This window comes from Mustela erminea, chromosome 2 (assembly GCF_009829155.1).
Source record: "Mustela erminea isolate mMusErm1 chromosome 2, mMusErm1.Pri, whole genome shotgun sequence".
Lineage (NCBI taxonomy): Eukaryota > Metazoa > Chordata > Mammalia > Carnivora > Mustelidae > Mustela > Mustela erminea.
The window spans coordinates 159,570,479-159,586,634 of NC_045615.1; the positions used below are offsets into that span (position 1 = coordinate 159,570,479).

The following is a 16,156-nucleotide window of genomic DNA, read 5'->3' on the forward strand; positions in this document are numbered from 1 at the left end:
CCCTTTGTTTTCGTGTTGCCTTTAATTGCTTATTTGTGGCCTCTTTCTTGAAATGCCAAGAGCGCGAATTCGAGAGGAGGAAAACAGTACGATGCGTCACACTTGTCCCAGGAGACAATTCCGTTTCTTCAGTGTTCACGGCTCGGGGGGGTCATCTCTTTGTGTTTAATGGGAGGGTGTTTGGAAAAAAGCAACTTCCAAAAGGTGAGGCTTTTGCCTCACCAAAAAACAAAACAAAACAAACAACAACAACAACAACAAAAACACCTTTTCTTCACTTGTTTTGGCAAATGAAATGCAATATATACTTTGGGGAGGGGTACACCTGGGTGGCTCAGTGGGTTAAGCCTCTCCCTTCGGCTCAGGTCATGATGCCAGAGTCCTGGGATCGAGCCCCGCATCCGGCTCTCTGTTCAGCGGGGAGCCTGCTTCCTCCTCTCTCTCTGCCTGCTTCTCTGCCTACTTGTGATCTCTGTCTGTCAAATAAATAGATAAAATCTTTAAAAAAAAAAAACCTCTCAGAGGACAATCTTGTGTGGGTGTATACAAAGGAAGAGGAGGAGTGTATTTCCAGCCACAGTGGTAGGATACCTTCTCTTCCTGCCCCTCTGCCCTGCAGCCCCCCTGGGTTGAGGGAAAGAGCCATACACGCCTTTTATTGTGCCCTGCTGAACAGCTCATTTATCCAGCAGGAACCCTCTGGCAGAGCCCCCAAGCAGCTTCTCCTTAAAGCGGGCCGAAATTCAGGGGCACACACAATATTCCTAGTTCTCTGTAACTATCTGACCCTCTCTGAGACCCGTGAGTATGTTTGTGGGTGTCTGTGTGCGGAAGATGAAAACAAACCAGCACAGAAGTGATTTATCTGAGCTCTAGCAACATATAGTCTATGGCACAGAGAAGTAGAGAAGGAAATTCTAAAATCATAGTATCTGCTCTCGAAAGAGGCTGGTAAAAGCCAGTACCTCATTCCCTCCTCCAACAAACCGTCTGGTTGCAAATTGAGATTTGAAAAGAATAGATTATTGGTCATTGGACCTTATTCTATTGTAACTGAATTTGGAAAGTCAGTGGAGGACAAAATGAGGGCTCTCACGGATGAGAGATCTTACAGCGTTTGCCTCGACTTCTGCCGTGGCTTCTTTGCAAACGTTCAGGTGTGGGAAGGAGAGTTGACTGTTTGATTCCTCAGAGAGAGAGGAGCAGGGCAGAGAGAGAGGGCGACTGAGCAAAAGACATTTCAACACCATCACCCACTGGTGACTAAGTGAACATCGCCCACCCCCACTGCTAGTCCCTCTTCTTCATGATAATAGTTTTCTTTGGTTATTAATAAAATTTCGATTTTTTCAAAAACATGTCAGAATCGAGAGTCGGGGAGCAGGTAAACCAGCAATGAAAGGCTGTTGGGACAGGTATGAGGAACGGAATTTACTAGAAAAGATTTTTCATCTTTTATGCAAATTTTAGATGTTAGAGGCTTCTGTGGGTCACTTAGCACACTTCACTCTTGCTTGCGTGTGATTCCGTTGTCACGGCCGAAAGTTCCCCAGGGCATATTATCAGGATGTGACATTTTAAAAAGAACTTCTCTTTCCAGAAAGGACTGTGTTGCTATGGGGTTATATTACCTAATGCATACCTTTCTACCCACTGAACCACTTGTTTAAGACACAGATGTTAGTGAGGCAATTATAAAAGCCTTAGAAAATTTTGCTTGAATTTTTCTGTGAATCTGAAAAGTCTGAAATATAGCCTTGAAGAAGCTAGCGATTCTTTAAGTGGGGGGTGGCGAGTAAAGGATTTCTCAAAAACAGTGTCTTTGCCAATAGTGTGTGAATGCACAATTACCACCTTTATTTTTTCTTCTTTTTTTTATATTTTGAAAGATGATAGGCTTTTTCAACTCTTTAAAGATTTTGACAGCTTTCCTGTGTCCTGCGAGCATGTAGAAAACAGAACTCAGTATACCTTAATTTTTTTTTAAAAGATTTTATTTATTTATTTGACAGACAGAGATCACAAGTAGGCAGAGAGGCAGGCGGGGGGGGGGGGGCAGGCTCCCTGCTGAGCAGAGAGCCTGATGTGGGGCTCGATCCCAGGACCCTGGGACCATGACCCGAGCTGAAGGCAGAGGCTTTAACCCACTGAGCCACCCAGGTGTCCCAGTATACCCTAATTTTTATTGCAGACAGAGTACCTTCTGGTTCTGTGGAATGAAACAATGTTATCAGTACAGCTCAGCGTGCTTGGCTTGGTCATTGTTTTCAGTCTTCTCTGTCATTTATTTCTGTCATCAGTATTTGGGGCCTCTCATTGTCCTGTAAACAGGAAAAGCCTACAAGGGCCTTCTGTCCTCTGTTCCAGCACACTATAGACATAATCTACCCCCCCACTCCGCCCCCCACCAAATTACTTATACATGACATTTAATTGTTCATAGTGAGTTTGCTTCCTCTCTAAAGTTACGTGAAAGGGGCAATTTAGCATTAACTAGCACAACTGCAAGTGCATGTTTTGAGCCAACAATTCTACTGGGAATTTCTGCCGTGATATGTCAGCTTGGATAGAAAACAGTATACGGCCTTGGTTACTCACCGAAGCATGATTTGTAATAGCAAAAGACTGACAATCAAAAAGTATCTACAACAAGGGTCTGATTAAATAAATATGATATATGCACACCAGGGAATATGAAGCAGCTTTAAAGGAAAGTACAACACGAGAACACTAGGTCCTGAAGAGAAATGTGGGGTGCAGGCTGGGAAGCGCGGAGTAAGACTTTGCAATGGCTTTGATCTTTTTTTTTTAAATTATGTGAATTACCTATTCAAAAGAACACCTGAAATCAATATGGGGAAAATATTAAAATTTGATTAATTTTGGTGATGAGTACATGGGTGTTCTTTATAATAATTTGAATATATTTATGTATGTTTGAAGTACTTTGTGATTTTAAAAATAGATGAGGAAAAATAGGGGGAAAATAGCAGTGACACGCAAAAAGAACCTTCGGGAACCTGCTCTACCCTGGTCCAAGCACATGGTGCTCAGTGAGTATATCAGGAAGACCCTTGACCACATCCATGACCCGTTAATTCAGTAGACCTAATTTGCAGAATATATTGATATATTGGGGATTGGAGGCGTAGATGCTTAAGACCAGAATCTTGGGTTGGACTTGGTCATCTATCACAGCGTGTCGTGCCCTGAACAGATGGTGGTTGGGGGTAGGGAGGTTAGGAAACGGGATGTTTTACTTGGTAGAGCTGGTGGTCTACTTTGTATTATTACATAGTCAACCCACGTCCCGTTGAGAACTGGTTTAGAAGGTTGGTGTGCCCAGAAGAGTCGACACAAAGTGTCAGTCCTAACAGCTTGTCACGGCACAGCATCAACAGGAAAATGAACTCTAGAATTTTTAATGTTCCAAGTGAAGGCTGTCCCCTCCTCCATTTATCCAGAGCATACGAATCCTTCAAGATTGTCAGAAGCCCCGCGCTACCTCCAGGCCTTCTGGCCAACTTCAGAGCCTAATCTTTTTTTTTTTTTTTTTAAGATTTTATTTAATTATTTGACAGAGAGAGATCACAAGCAGTCAGAGAGGCAGGCAGAGAGAGAGAGAGGGGGAAGCAGACTCCTGCTGAGCAGAGAGCCTGATGCGGGGCTCGATCCAAGGACCCTGAGATCATGACCTGAGCCGAAGGCAGAGGCTCAACCCACCAAGCCACCCAGGCACCCCTCAGATCCTGTTCTTGATGGTGGGCAGCACGCGAGCTGCTCATAGCCCAGATCCCTCCAGAGCCCGCGTGACCCCGATGAACAATCCGATGACTTCTGCCATCTGCGCTTCAGTCTCACGGCTCCGGTCACACTCTCTAGCGCTTCTTGAAAACCGCAGATTCGTTCCCACCCCAGGGCCCTTGTGTTTCCTTGCTCCGTCCATCTGTCCGTCCGTCTGTCCCTGCTAAACACTCCGCCCCAGCTCCTGCACGGCTGACGCTCCTCGTTGAGGGCTCAGCTCCCATGTCGCTCTCAGAGAGGCTGTCCCTGACCCAGGAGGAGACGCCCTCGATGACAGTCACATGACTCAGCTTTATTTCCTTCAGGACCCGTAGAACTGCATGAAAACATCCCGTGTCTCTATTTCGGCTGCTCACTGCTTAGACGATAGAGCACAGGCCTGGGGGCAGATGCGTGAGTTTCATACCAACTCTGCCACCAACGACCCTGAGACTGTGGACAAGTTGCTTAGTTTTTCTTACTTACTTCATTCTCTCACGACTTGCCCTGTCCCATGAAGACGGTACAAAGAGTTAAGTCAGAAAACGTCACCGAGCGCCTGCAGGCTCTCAAATATTTGTTGAATCTGTGAATAATGACTCTAATGGTTTTTCTTGCATGTGAGGCTCCCCAGCAAGATTATAAACTCCTTGTGGCCATCGGTGACCTCTTGGGACTCCAGCTAGAGTTTGTCAAGGTCGAAGGCACACAGCAGGTGACAGTGGCTAGAGCTTGCGTGGCCTGCGCTGGCTCGTAGACTTTTCAGAAAGAAGCTCGGCATTCCTGAATCAGTGTCAGGGCACAGTCATCTGAGAAGGACATCATGTCACTTGCGAGTTCCAGTTCCATCGGCCGGCCCAGCCCACGCAGTTGCGCTTCCTTGTTTGTGGTCAGGAATGCAACAGAAGGGCATTGTTTGAGTTACGCCCACATGCAAAACTCGGTTTGCTCAGATTTTAAAATTAAATCGTCTCCTGACCCTTTTTGATATGCTCATGATGTAATGCCCTTTAGGAAAGTATGTCCTTATCTTCTTACAGATCAAACTGATCCCAAAATATGAAAGCATGCTGTGCTCTTCAGGAATGTTTACTAAATTATTGGCATCGTTGAAAAAGTCGGCCAACAGCTGTCTGACTTTTTTGGTCATCTCAAGATACAGTGTGATGTATTTTTAAAACGAGAGGCTATTTTTGAAATACCGTGCTTTTTAATAGGTAATACTTGGGCATGGTACACAATTCAAAACTTACCGAAGGAAGTGCAGCAAAAAATAAGTTTTCCTCCGCAGAGGCAGTCACTGTTTCTAGTTTCCCCAGCGTCACTCCAGAATGTTCTTTACACTAATGAGCGTATAAGGGGTTACGTCTGTTCATCATCTAACCACGCCATTCGGAGATCTTCCCGCGCCGGCAGGTACAGCGCTACTCCCATTCTTCTAATGGCCACAGGAGAGTTCTCTTCTGCGGTGGTTCTACAAGTGATTTAACAAGTCTGCTACTGATGAGCATTGAGCTTGTTTTTCCATCTTTTGATAGATATGTTACTTAAAATTTTTTCCTAGATGTCGCCAAACCGTTCTTTCTTCAGGGTGCGCGGAGGTGTGTCTCCGCCCGCGAGGTGGGAGAGTTGGCGGGCGACATTTCGGTCTTCTTTTTCGTTGTTCTTTTCCCTCATTTCATCACTTAACTGTCCGTGCGCAAGAATCTTATAAAGACAAGACGTATCTCTGAAGCCTTCTCCCAACATATGTGTTTGATTTGTCTTTTTGGACCTTTTGATTGTTTCAAGATCTCTCTGTTCTTAATATTTTAGTCTTGAGAAATCGACACCCCACCCCAGGACAGGTTCTCAACAACTCTGGAGTTCTCGAGAACTCTCCCAAGTTCTAGAGGAAGAAGCTCCCCAAGTTGGGTTTCCTGTTTTGGCATTTCAAGTCTCGGACACTTATTTTATCTTTACTGTAGGAATTATTTGTTTGTGACTTATTATTTACTGTAGGGATGACTTCATTTGGTCTGCCTACCTGGAGGTCAGCTCCTGTCTTAGTCATTAATTCTTGGAAATCTCTCGTATCTTCTAGTCCTCACTGTTGTGCTCCTTGAGCCCCGACCCGCCACACCAGCCCGTCACTTCCCCCCCTTTGACACCATCACGAGGTAGAGGACACTGGGTCTGACGTCTCTCCGGTCTTCCTCCCACCGCGCTCCCTTCCATACATCAGAGCGTCACATCTTCCCTCCTCCTGTCTTATTTCAGTGGCTCTGGCTCTACTCCCACATACATAAGGTTCTGCCCCCACGTCGCTCTGGACTGCCATCCGTTCCTGCTTCCTTGTGAGTCTTGAGGACTGTCATCCCCTTTGTCCTGTGTCCTGGAGCTCCTGGTCTCACGTACACTTGCTCGTGCTTCTCCTTGTTTTAAAACAAAACATCAGGAACAAAACCTTTCCTGCCCTGATCTCTAGACTTTCAGCCACCACCCTCTCTCTCTCCCCGTTAGGGCCCAGTGTATGAAGGAATTACCGGCCCGCGCTCTTTGTTTTCTCTTCCTCGTCCTCTTACTCCCGGTCCGGCGTCTGCCCCCTGCAGTTCCCCAGCAAAGACTTACTCGCGTCAAATCCACTGCGCGTCGTGCATCGCCCTCACCAAACTGCCTTCTCCGGAACAGCTGGGGCGGTTGACAATTCCTCCTTCTTATTGTCTCCATGAGGAACCTGTGAAGATCCTGCACTCTCCCAGTTTTTCTCCCAACTTTTCTGGAAGCTTTTTCTTGGGCTTCTCTCTTGGCTTCCTCTCCCCTACATCGTACTGGTTCTCAAAGGTCCGTCCTTAACCACTCCCTGTCTCCCTACACGTTCTCCCCCAGCAGCTTGCCTTTCCTCCAAGGCCAAGTGTCTTGGACTCCTGACTTCTAAGTGCAGCCCAGACTTCCGTCCTTAGACGCTCCTGCCCGCCATGTCCTTCCATCGAAGACCCGCGCCTCCTCACGTCTGCATGACCCCGAGAAGGCCGCCTACCTTCCCACTGGTTCCCCGCTGCCTCTCTCCGTCCCCACCCTCCATCCAGTGGTTCTCTGGGAAAGTCGCTTCCGTCACCACGCTGGCCTCGGCTCTCCTGTCTTCTGTACCACCTACGTTCACATACTTGCTGGCTGGACATTCCCTTTAGGCTCACTGCCCACCGCCCGAGTGCCAGGCTCTCATCACCTCTTACCCTGGCCAGCAGAAGAGCCTCCAGTCTCATCTCTCTCGAATCACTCTCCTTGTTATTGACGATAGCTTACTGAGGCCCATATTTAAGCATGCCCCTCTCTGGCTAAGGTTATTTGGTGGCTTCCAAATCCACAGGATACTGTCCAAACCCTTTAAAGAGGTCTCTAATGAGGTCTACCTTCCTATTTCTTCACCTTTATCTACCGCTCTTCCCTTACCCGTCTCCTCCCCAGGTCCTCTGAGTTGTGCTTGCACGTTTCCGTGCATTTGTCACGCTATGTCTTCTGGCTGGATGGCCTTCCCTTCTCTTGCCCATACTCTTCCATCTGGAAAATCTTTCATGATGTAGGTAAAAGTGCAGCTTTCTTGACCTTACCCCTTAGTGAGTCCCTCCTCTGTGTTCACCAAGCATCTCGTACAGGTCTCTGTTATGGAACACTCTCACCACAGTGAACTCAGTTGTCCTCGATATTGTGAATTATTTGGGTCTAGTGACACCTTGTTCTTTGTATCCCCAGTGCCAGCATAGTGAGTAGGATATAGAAAGTCTCCCTTTCTATGGGAGATGGATGTCCCCTGAGTGAATGGTAAAGAAACCATGGAGGCGTCTGGATAGATGACAATTTTTTAAAAAGCTTCGCTATTGTGTTCAAAGCACAAAGAATAATTTTCTTCACTTCAAACAGCTCCACATGTCTTTGTTGCTCTATGCAGAGCCTCTTGGACACCTGGGAGTCTGATTCACAGCTTCTGCAAGGTGTCCGATCCTTCCTGGAGTGGTGTACCAACTGACGCATGCAGGCTGGGCAGCTGTACTGTGCTTCTGGACACCTCCCCTCCTCTTTCCCGGGAGGTTTCTGACTAGAGCTTCTCTGGAACCCTGAGATGATCAGTAAACAGTAGCTCACATCTCATCTCCTTGACCAGAATAGGGATCTTCTGTGGCGTCTGTGGACTTTACTGGGGTCTGTCCATTCCTCTTAGGTAGGAAAGACTTGTCAGCAGCCAGCCTTTGTAGGCAGGCACGGTCAGAGAGAGCTGGCGGACGAAGCTGCCGGAGAGCCTATTCCCAGCATCACCACACTCAGGCCAAGTTCACTTTTCAAGTACACCCACTGGCTTCTCACAGCCCATCCCTAGTCAGAGGGCTAGCGGGCATCTTACTCTGAGAGGGGTCCTGCCACTGAGGTAACCAGAACACAAGGTGTTCTGTCATAGGAAGATGACAGTTGTTTTTTTCTTCTTATGCATTTTGGACCCATTTGGATCATTTGGACCCATATGAAGTGTCTCTAGATGCCTCACGCAAAAGCAACTTTATATGTTTTCACGAAGTTCTGTCTGGTTATTCAGCAGCGTCTCCTGAGTATCTGACTGGGTTTGAATCCTGGCCATGGGATTTAGAGCTGTGTGATTTGTGCCAGCCTCTGAGGGGCTTGGGGCACCAGAAAGAATATCTAATCCCGAGACGGAACCGGAAGATAAAGTAGGAATCTAAGTCAGTGAGGAACTGGCTTCAAGGGAGGTGGCCTGGCTTCAAGGAATTAGCTGAGGAACCTAGTTTCTGGGAGGCTGCGTGTCGAAGGTCAGAGCGAGGCTAGAGGCAAGAATGCCAAGCGGTGGACACTGAGCCATTAACCAGGGGCTCCCTGGTGGCCTTTCTGAGAAGAGGACAGGTTCAGCTTTGGGCCAATACCGAACCCAGAGGCATGGGTTACTTGGGGCATGTTATGGGGATTAGAGAAGTAGGGGGACAAGGAGCCAGACAAATCGTAATATTCTGCCTTTCACTCTTGGTCTCCTGTGTTTACACTCTATTTCATCTCTTTAGCCCAAGGCTGTGCTACTACTTTCTTTCTTTCCTAGGTTCCAGGTGGGCAAGGTCTAGTCCATCTTGGCCCGTGTTTACCTCTCTGACTAGAGGTCATAGCCACTGCCCTGGCAGGTCCTGGCCTTACCAATGTGACCAGGGTCCTTCATGCTGTGAGCACAGTAGCCCCACAGTAACCCCAATTATCTGCTCTCAGAACTTGACCGGGGAGCTCAGAGGTAGGTGACTCGTTGTCATCCATAGTTGCTGTCCGTTCTGCTCACCTGTGCCGCCCACTCCCAGCTTCTCTCCCCTTTCCTGTCCCGCATGGTAGAACTCTCTGGCGGGCTTGCCTCCCTACCCTCTAGGCTTCACCAATTCCTTAATAATGAATGACTGATGAGAATCATACTTAACATTTATTGAGCTCTACTATGGGCTGGGTATATTAGCTCATTTTTAATCCTACAAAAACCCTACAAATAGGTTCTGTGATAATCTGCCTTTTTCAGATGAGGAAGCTCAGAATGGTTAAGAAACTTACTGCTGGTTTTTAGCTTTTGGATTTTAGGTATCAGGAATCGAATCCAGGTTTGTCTGAGAGCAGAGCTGATAAACTTTAGCCACATTTTGGCTCTCTGTATCCCTAGCATTTTATAAAGAGATATTTCAGTTTTTCTCATTTTTCTTGGCCTCTAGCAACACAGACATTAGTCTCTGACTACAGCTTCCTTCATTTCAAGAAGCAGTTACTGACAGTTAAAAATCTTGTGAGTCCGTATGATCCCTTGCTTTACACAGATCATTTTCCCATCACCCCAGCTTCTCTTCAGAAAAAACACACATATTTGGGGAAATGATTCTCTCTCTGGCAAGTCTTCCATACTCTCTTACAGATTTTTAAAGTTGCTTCAGATTAAAATGAGGTTAATACAACCTCTTTGATTAATGTGTTTATCTTTTACAAAGATAAAGCCTTAGGGAGGAGAAGTAACTTACACAGGGTCATAGAGCAAGTTAGTAAAGTCAGGGTGAGAACCCATGTCTGACACATGGGCTAGTATTATTCTGAAATACTCAACACTTGAAATTTTACTGCTATCAGGGAAATTTATGTAACATAAGCTAATAAATTTTTTTCATGGAAAAGAAATCGGTGGGTGTACTTACAGCTTTACCATCGGTGTATCAAAGTGTTAATCCCATACATGTGTTAATAAACTATAGAGATTTCCCCTGGTCTTAGAGTTCAGAAGTTTTCAGCATGAAATTCCTAATAGCTCACCTCACTTTTTTTTGCCAGAAATAAGGCACAGTCACTCTCTCCAGACTCAGACCTTCTATAGTAGTGGAATCCTTCTCACCAAATTTATTCTTCAGCAGGGCCGTTGGAGGACACCCACTTTTCCCCTTTGGCTTTGTCAACGCTTTGTGTTAAAAGGGCAGGATATTTAAAAGTTGAAGTCACTGACTTGCAAAATGAAAAACGATTTTCAAAAGCATGTTGCTGTTTATACCGCCTCACTGAGAGCAGTGTTAACACTGAGGTAGCTGCTCATTTTTCTGTAGTTCTTACCAAGAAATTAAAAGAATGTTAATTTACCCAGCATCGGGATATGACAGAGGACTTCAAAATCCCCAGAAAGCTTTTTCTATGTATATCCACACCCAGTCTCTTGGGAGGTGGGAAGGAATTACTGTTCCCATTTTTATATATAGATAAACAGAGGCAACTGCGGCATAAAATGTCACCCTGTAAGGAATCTAGGTGAAGGATAGGTGGGACTTTCCCCCAGTTTTACTGGGATCTGATTGTGAAAGGACGATGTGTAAGTTTAAGCTGTACAATATGTAGATCTGTTACATTTATAACCGGCAGAATGATTCCCTCCAAAGTATGAGCGACCACGCCCTCCTGTCACATGGTTATTCTTTTTTGTGGCAAGAACATGTGAGATCTACTCTCTTTGCCACACTCCGGCGTATGACCCAGTATCATTAGTCGTAATCCCATGCTGTCCATGGGACCCCCGTCTTATAAATCTTGTAACTTGAAGTTTGGAGTCTTTGACCAAATCTCCCACTGCCCAGCCCCTCTTCACCAACACCATAGTCTGTCATTCTGAGTTTGTCTTCTTTATTTTAGATCCTACACAGAAGTGAGATCATAGGATATTTATCTTTCCCTGTCTGCCTAAGTCACTTAGCATTATACCCTCAGAGTCCATCTCCAAGTGGTTGCAAATGGCAGGATCTCCTTTTTTGTCGTGGCTGAATAATAGTCCTGTGTGTGTGTGTGAGTGTGTGTGTGTGCGCGCGTGCGCACACCACATCTTCTTTGTCCATTCATCAGTTGATAGACATTTAGGTTCTTTCCAGATCTTGGCTCTTGTGAGTAAGGCTGCAGTGAATATGGGAGAGCAGATATATCTACCAGAGCCCGATTCAGTTTCTTTGGATATATACCCAGTAGTGGGGTTGCTGGATCATGTGGTAGTTCTATTTTTAATTTTTTAAAGGAACTTTCATACGGTTTCTGTAGTGACTGTACCAATTTGCATTCACACCAAGAGCGCACTAGGGTTGATGTAGGAATTTATACTAAGTTTGCAACATTTTTAGGGAAGTCTGAAATGATGTCAAAATGAAAATAAAAATATTAATAAAGCAGAGAATAGCAATGGTTAGTAAAAGAAATAAGCAGTAAGATCTGCTTTCCAATATTTATCTAATTATTTTTGATCTCTGAGGATACAGCCGTCTCTGCTTTTAAGTCTATAAATCCCGTCAGTGAAGAAACTGTCTGAGAATGCTCCAATGTTGAGAGAGGTCCCTTTCCCGTTTCTCCGCAGGCGCAGTGACCCTGCAGGCCGACCTCACTCTTGGCATTTAACCAAATTTGGCGAGAACCAACCAGATGCCAGCATGATGCAGATAACTCGGGGCACGATCGGCACTCCTTGGCCCCAGAGATACCATGCCAGGTAAGTGGCCCCAGCTGGGACTTGGGGCTTTTCTTCTTTCTGAGGTCTTGTTCCCAAAAAAGGACACTTTCTTCTGTTTCAAGAATGTTTTCTTACACTCACCTCGAGTCCTAAGCCTCTCTACCCGCCTCCTTCCTCATCCTCTTAAAACTCCTACTGTACCAGTAGCTTCATATCCTGCGCTAGACCGACACAGACTCTTGTCTGAGTCAAGTTCAGGGTCTGCCCATTCTCAGACGTTTCTCAATTACACATGGGAACACTGCTAGAAAAGCTGACAAGTTTTTCCCCTCGGGGCTTACTGTCCTTCTGGGCCAGCTGTGTATCTGCTTTTTATCGGATGATCTTATTTGCGTATTTGAACTTGCCCCTCGCTTTTACCCTTCTGCTAGCCCGGTCCCCCAACTTAGCTCCAACCCCAGATTCACACATGTGGGCCTTCTCACTGTGCACATTGTCATGTGGCAGGACACGCCTCCATCGACACCTGTAAAACAGACCCCGTCGTGTTAACCCCATTGTACAGAACAGGAAATCGAGGCTCGGAGAGACTAATTTGTCCAAGGTCACACAACCGATCAGGACCTGAGTCGAGACTCAGGTCCAAGTCAGGGGTCAGAGCCATGGCATATAACTACTAGTTATACTTCCTCTGTTTCCCTAACCATTTCAGCAGTCAAGGTTCAGTCAGAAAAAGGCAAGGCCGCCGCCAGTGTCCTGGGAAAAGGGACTGACAGTCATAATCAGACCTGACAGCGCTGAGTGGCACTAGGGAGATGGAAGCCAAACTTGGCCTCCAGACATATGAAAGTACTCAGTCAGGACCCCCTAAGTTTACTACAAATTCAGAATCTATGCGAGTTAGAATCCACTTTCTGATGTGAGGCAGTTAGACTGTGTCGCTTCGGGTTTTTTGGAAGTCCTTATAGAAAGGTGATGGCAGAGAGTGCAGGGCCAAGGGTTGTGGGTCCTGCATGCAAATGAGAAGCAAGTGCTGATGGGTCAGGTGGGGGAGGGGCAGGACTTCTGGGATTACTTAACTAACAGATGGTGCCTCCACATCTGGCGAGGCCAGGATTCAGAACCCTGAACACTCACGTCCGGTCAAATCAAGGGCCAATTCCTAGACTTGTCTCTGATGGACGTGGCTCCCGACACATCGGGATGGGCTTCAGGCCACTGCCAAGAATTTCCTGGTGACCCTCCGTGTTCCAGACACCCCTCTCCCTTGCCCGTATCCCTTCCAAGAACCCTGAAAGGATGTATTCTCAGAGAACAGCACCCCCCAGCTGGGCACCCCTGCACCCAGGCACAGCGCTGTTGCTCTCTGGGCCTTGGGAAGGCGAGATGTAGAGGGACTCATGGTGCGAAGGGAAGAAAGCCCAGTGAGAAGGCGCCTGGGCTTGGATCCCAACTGCACCACCTGCTAGCTGAGCTTGATCAAGTCATTTCTCCTCTTGATCTAGTTTCTCTTGCCTGTAGGATGAAATTAACAGAATGTATCCCATTGGGTCGTAGTGAGGATTAAGCAAAACACGTAACACGTTCGGTGCGGTTCCTGGAACATGATAAGCACTCAGTGATTCCCACAATTACAGTAATCAGGCTGAAGACTTACAGAGGCACGGTGAAACCTGAAAGTAAATTCCAAGGTTAACGGAATAAACCAGCATGCCCAGAAAATGCCATTGTGTATTCGCAGACCTAAAGAGTGGGACCCTGTAGACCCTCCCAACGCCTCGCCTTCCCGGGAGGCCCCAAATCTGGCCATACCGTAACCCGAAACACACGGGCAGAGTTAGGACGACTGCAGTCGGTGCTCAGAAAAGCTGCCTACGGTGTGAGCTCCAAGAGAGTTGGGCCCCGGAAGTGTGGGGCTCTGAAGGCTGCGTGTCTGCACCTCCCGTGTCCTCCTCCCCGTCCCAACCTCTGCGGGGTTTAGGCAGCAGGGTCTATCACTGTGCCTTCTAATGCAAGCTTCAGGACAGATCCCCTGACCGTCTGCACAAAGGAGTGTGGGGCACGAGGACAGAGGTGAGCTCGCATTACCCACCGCGCTACAGACCTGGGGATTCTCTTCTGCAGCACAGGTCACGCTGCAGTCTGTTCGGGCCACAGCTCTGGCGTGCGGTGCTGGCAGACACCTCACCCCAATCTGTGCTCTGCTCAGAGGGCCTGGCATTGGCGGCTGTCGGTGGAGATGCACTCCAGGCGCCTTTCCAAGGAGTACAGTGACATCCAGTGGTCTGGTGTGCCAAACCAGCTGGGTGGCATCTGTCCGACGGCCGTCCTTTAGCTCTAGAAGCCCCGTCTCCGCTCCGAGCTTACAGATCTGTTTCTCATTGAGAAGCAGGAGCGTCAGGGAGCTTAGGGGAGAGGGAAGCACCAGACAAGGGATTTTAACCGCCTGCAAGCTGGTTTAGGTCTGGATTTCACTGAACCTGTATTTCAGCGGCTTGCTGTCAGACCTGGCTCACGGTCTGTCCGCCGTCCTGCAGAACTCTCACACAGTGGTCCTCGCTGTTAAAGTCCTTCAGATGAAATCTGGAAAAGCTAAGTAATCCAGGCCCCTCCAGGGAGGCTGAAATAACAGTATCAAAATGCTGAAGACTCAGTACTACCTCTCGGGTGATTTCTGGCTCCTGGGGGTATAATACTGAACAAGACATAAAAAGCCCCCACCCTGTAATATTTGCTGACCACGGTCTGTTCCACACATTAATCATCCACTAGATGCTTCTTGGAGAAAAGTTCCTGGGACCAAATTAACTTAGAAAACACTATTTTCCTTTTGGAACATCACATGAACAATACTTTATTAAAGACTCAGAAGTCTTATAGCAAATAGAATTAATTCATTTAGCCCGGCATTTTCCAAACACCAGATCATCTCAGGAATTCACGTTCTAGGAGTGCACTTTAGAAAATGTTTTCATACACTTGTTTTGTGCTCTTTGCTGAGTTTTAAGTATTTAGAAAATACACATAAACACACAAAAGAAAGAGTAATATTACAAGAACTATAAGTAATATTATAAAGAATTCGTGGATTGACCAAGAAGCAACAGCTTGTATTTGCTTCAGCTCTTAAGCGTTACAGACACAACTGAAGTCTCTCATATAATGAAAGGGACGGCGGGTGATGGCAGTGGTGGTGAGTGCTGTGGAGGCAAGCAGCAGAGTAACAGGGGCAAGCATGGTGGGGGGCTCTTTAGAAGCTCCTTCATTCCAGGAAGTCTTCTCTCAAGGAGAGACTTGAGCAAAGTAGAAGTGAGCTGGGTAAAGAGCATACCGTGTGGTGGCAACAGTACGTGCAAAGGCCCTGAGACACTGGAAAATCTTTCATGGGTTTGTCACAGGAAGGAGGCCCTTACACTGGAGGGCAGTGAGCTAGAGGAGACCAGGAGAAGTGAGGCTGGGAGCTGGCCAGACCACGATCAGGAGCCCGTCACACTTTCCTTGATAGTAAGGCCATCTCTGTGTGGGCTGGGATCGTCGCAGGGACCGAAGACCACATGCCAAGTTCTTCTTCCTCACTCATTCCAAGTGCCATCTTGGAAGCAGGAGCAGCAAAGATAATCAAAATGGCGACTTCCAGGAAGTGGTGCAAGAAGTCTGCGGAGGGAGATGTCAGCACCCCGCTCAGTCCTACTCCTCACTCAGGTCAGGAGCGGGGATCCCAGGGGACAGAGCCCCCCCCGCCAACACCGAGTACCATCCTCCCATGGTACGTTCCACTGAAGGTCGGTGGGTTAGTTTTCCTTTAGCCACAGGATGGATCCTGCGGAACCCTTGTTCTGCCCAAAGACGTTACACCAGTGAGTTCGTATTTCTAGAATCATCTACCTTTGGGGATGTTAGTGATAACACTTCTTCCCACTCAGTAGTGGGTTTCAGTTACTCTGTCTATTTGCTTTGACTTTTTCTGTCCCTAAGTAGATTTGACTTATCCTTTCCAGTGAACGATTCTGCTCAAATTCTCAGCCGTTGGGAGGGGGTTAAGGAGTGCCTACCGCCGGCATGGAACTGGCGAGCAGAACAGCCATGATGGGATACGCGGCTTCCATTTCCACTGGAAGCATCTGCATCTCCTGGTAGAGGAGATAATAAGAAGTGTAAGTGGGTCGTACGAGATTATCCTCACTGAGCTGTCATGGGCGTTTTTAACACAGTCTCTTTGTTTGAAGGGGGACTGGGAAGGGCGGGGGAGGGGTAGAATCTGGCAGTGACACATGCCACACCACTGAGTGCCAGGACTGCTGTGTCCAATCTGGCTGCTCCTTCCTTTCTCCTTTGAATTTATACCCGTCCCTCCCTAAGCAGGATGCGCCATTCAGTAAATAGACATTGTCTAAAAAAAGAAGA

The 16,156-nt window shown here is 47.2% G+C and overlaps 1 protein-coding gene across 8 annotated transcripts in view; it reads left to right on the forward strand.

Moving 5' to 3' along the window:
- The window catches only part of SHROOM3 (shroom family member 3), a 290,162-nt gene that overhangs the window by 240,905 nt on the left and 33,101 nt on the right, over nucleotides 1-16,156 (forward strand). For all 8 annotated transcript variants that reach the window (XM_032334624.1, XM_032334631.1, XM_032334628.1 and 5 more), the window contains one exon: nucleotides 11,660-11,791. In XM_032334624.1, coding sequence (XP_032190515.1) covers nucleotides 11,660-11,791 — 132 coding nt within the window. The remainder of the gene's footprint in view (nucleotides 1-11,659; nucleotides 11,792-16,156) is intronic.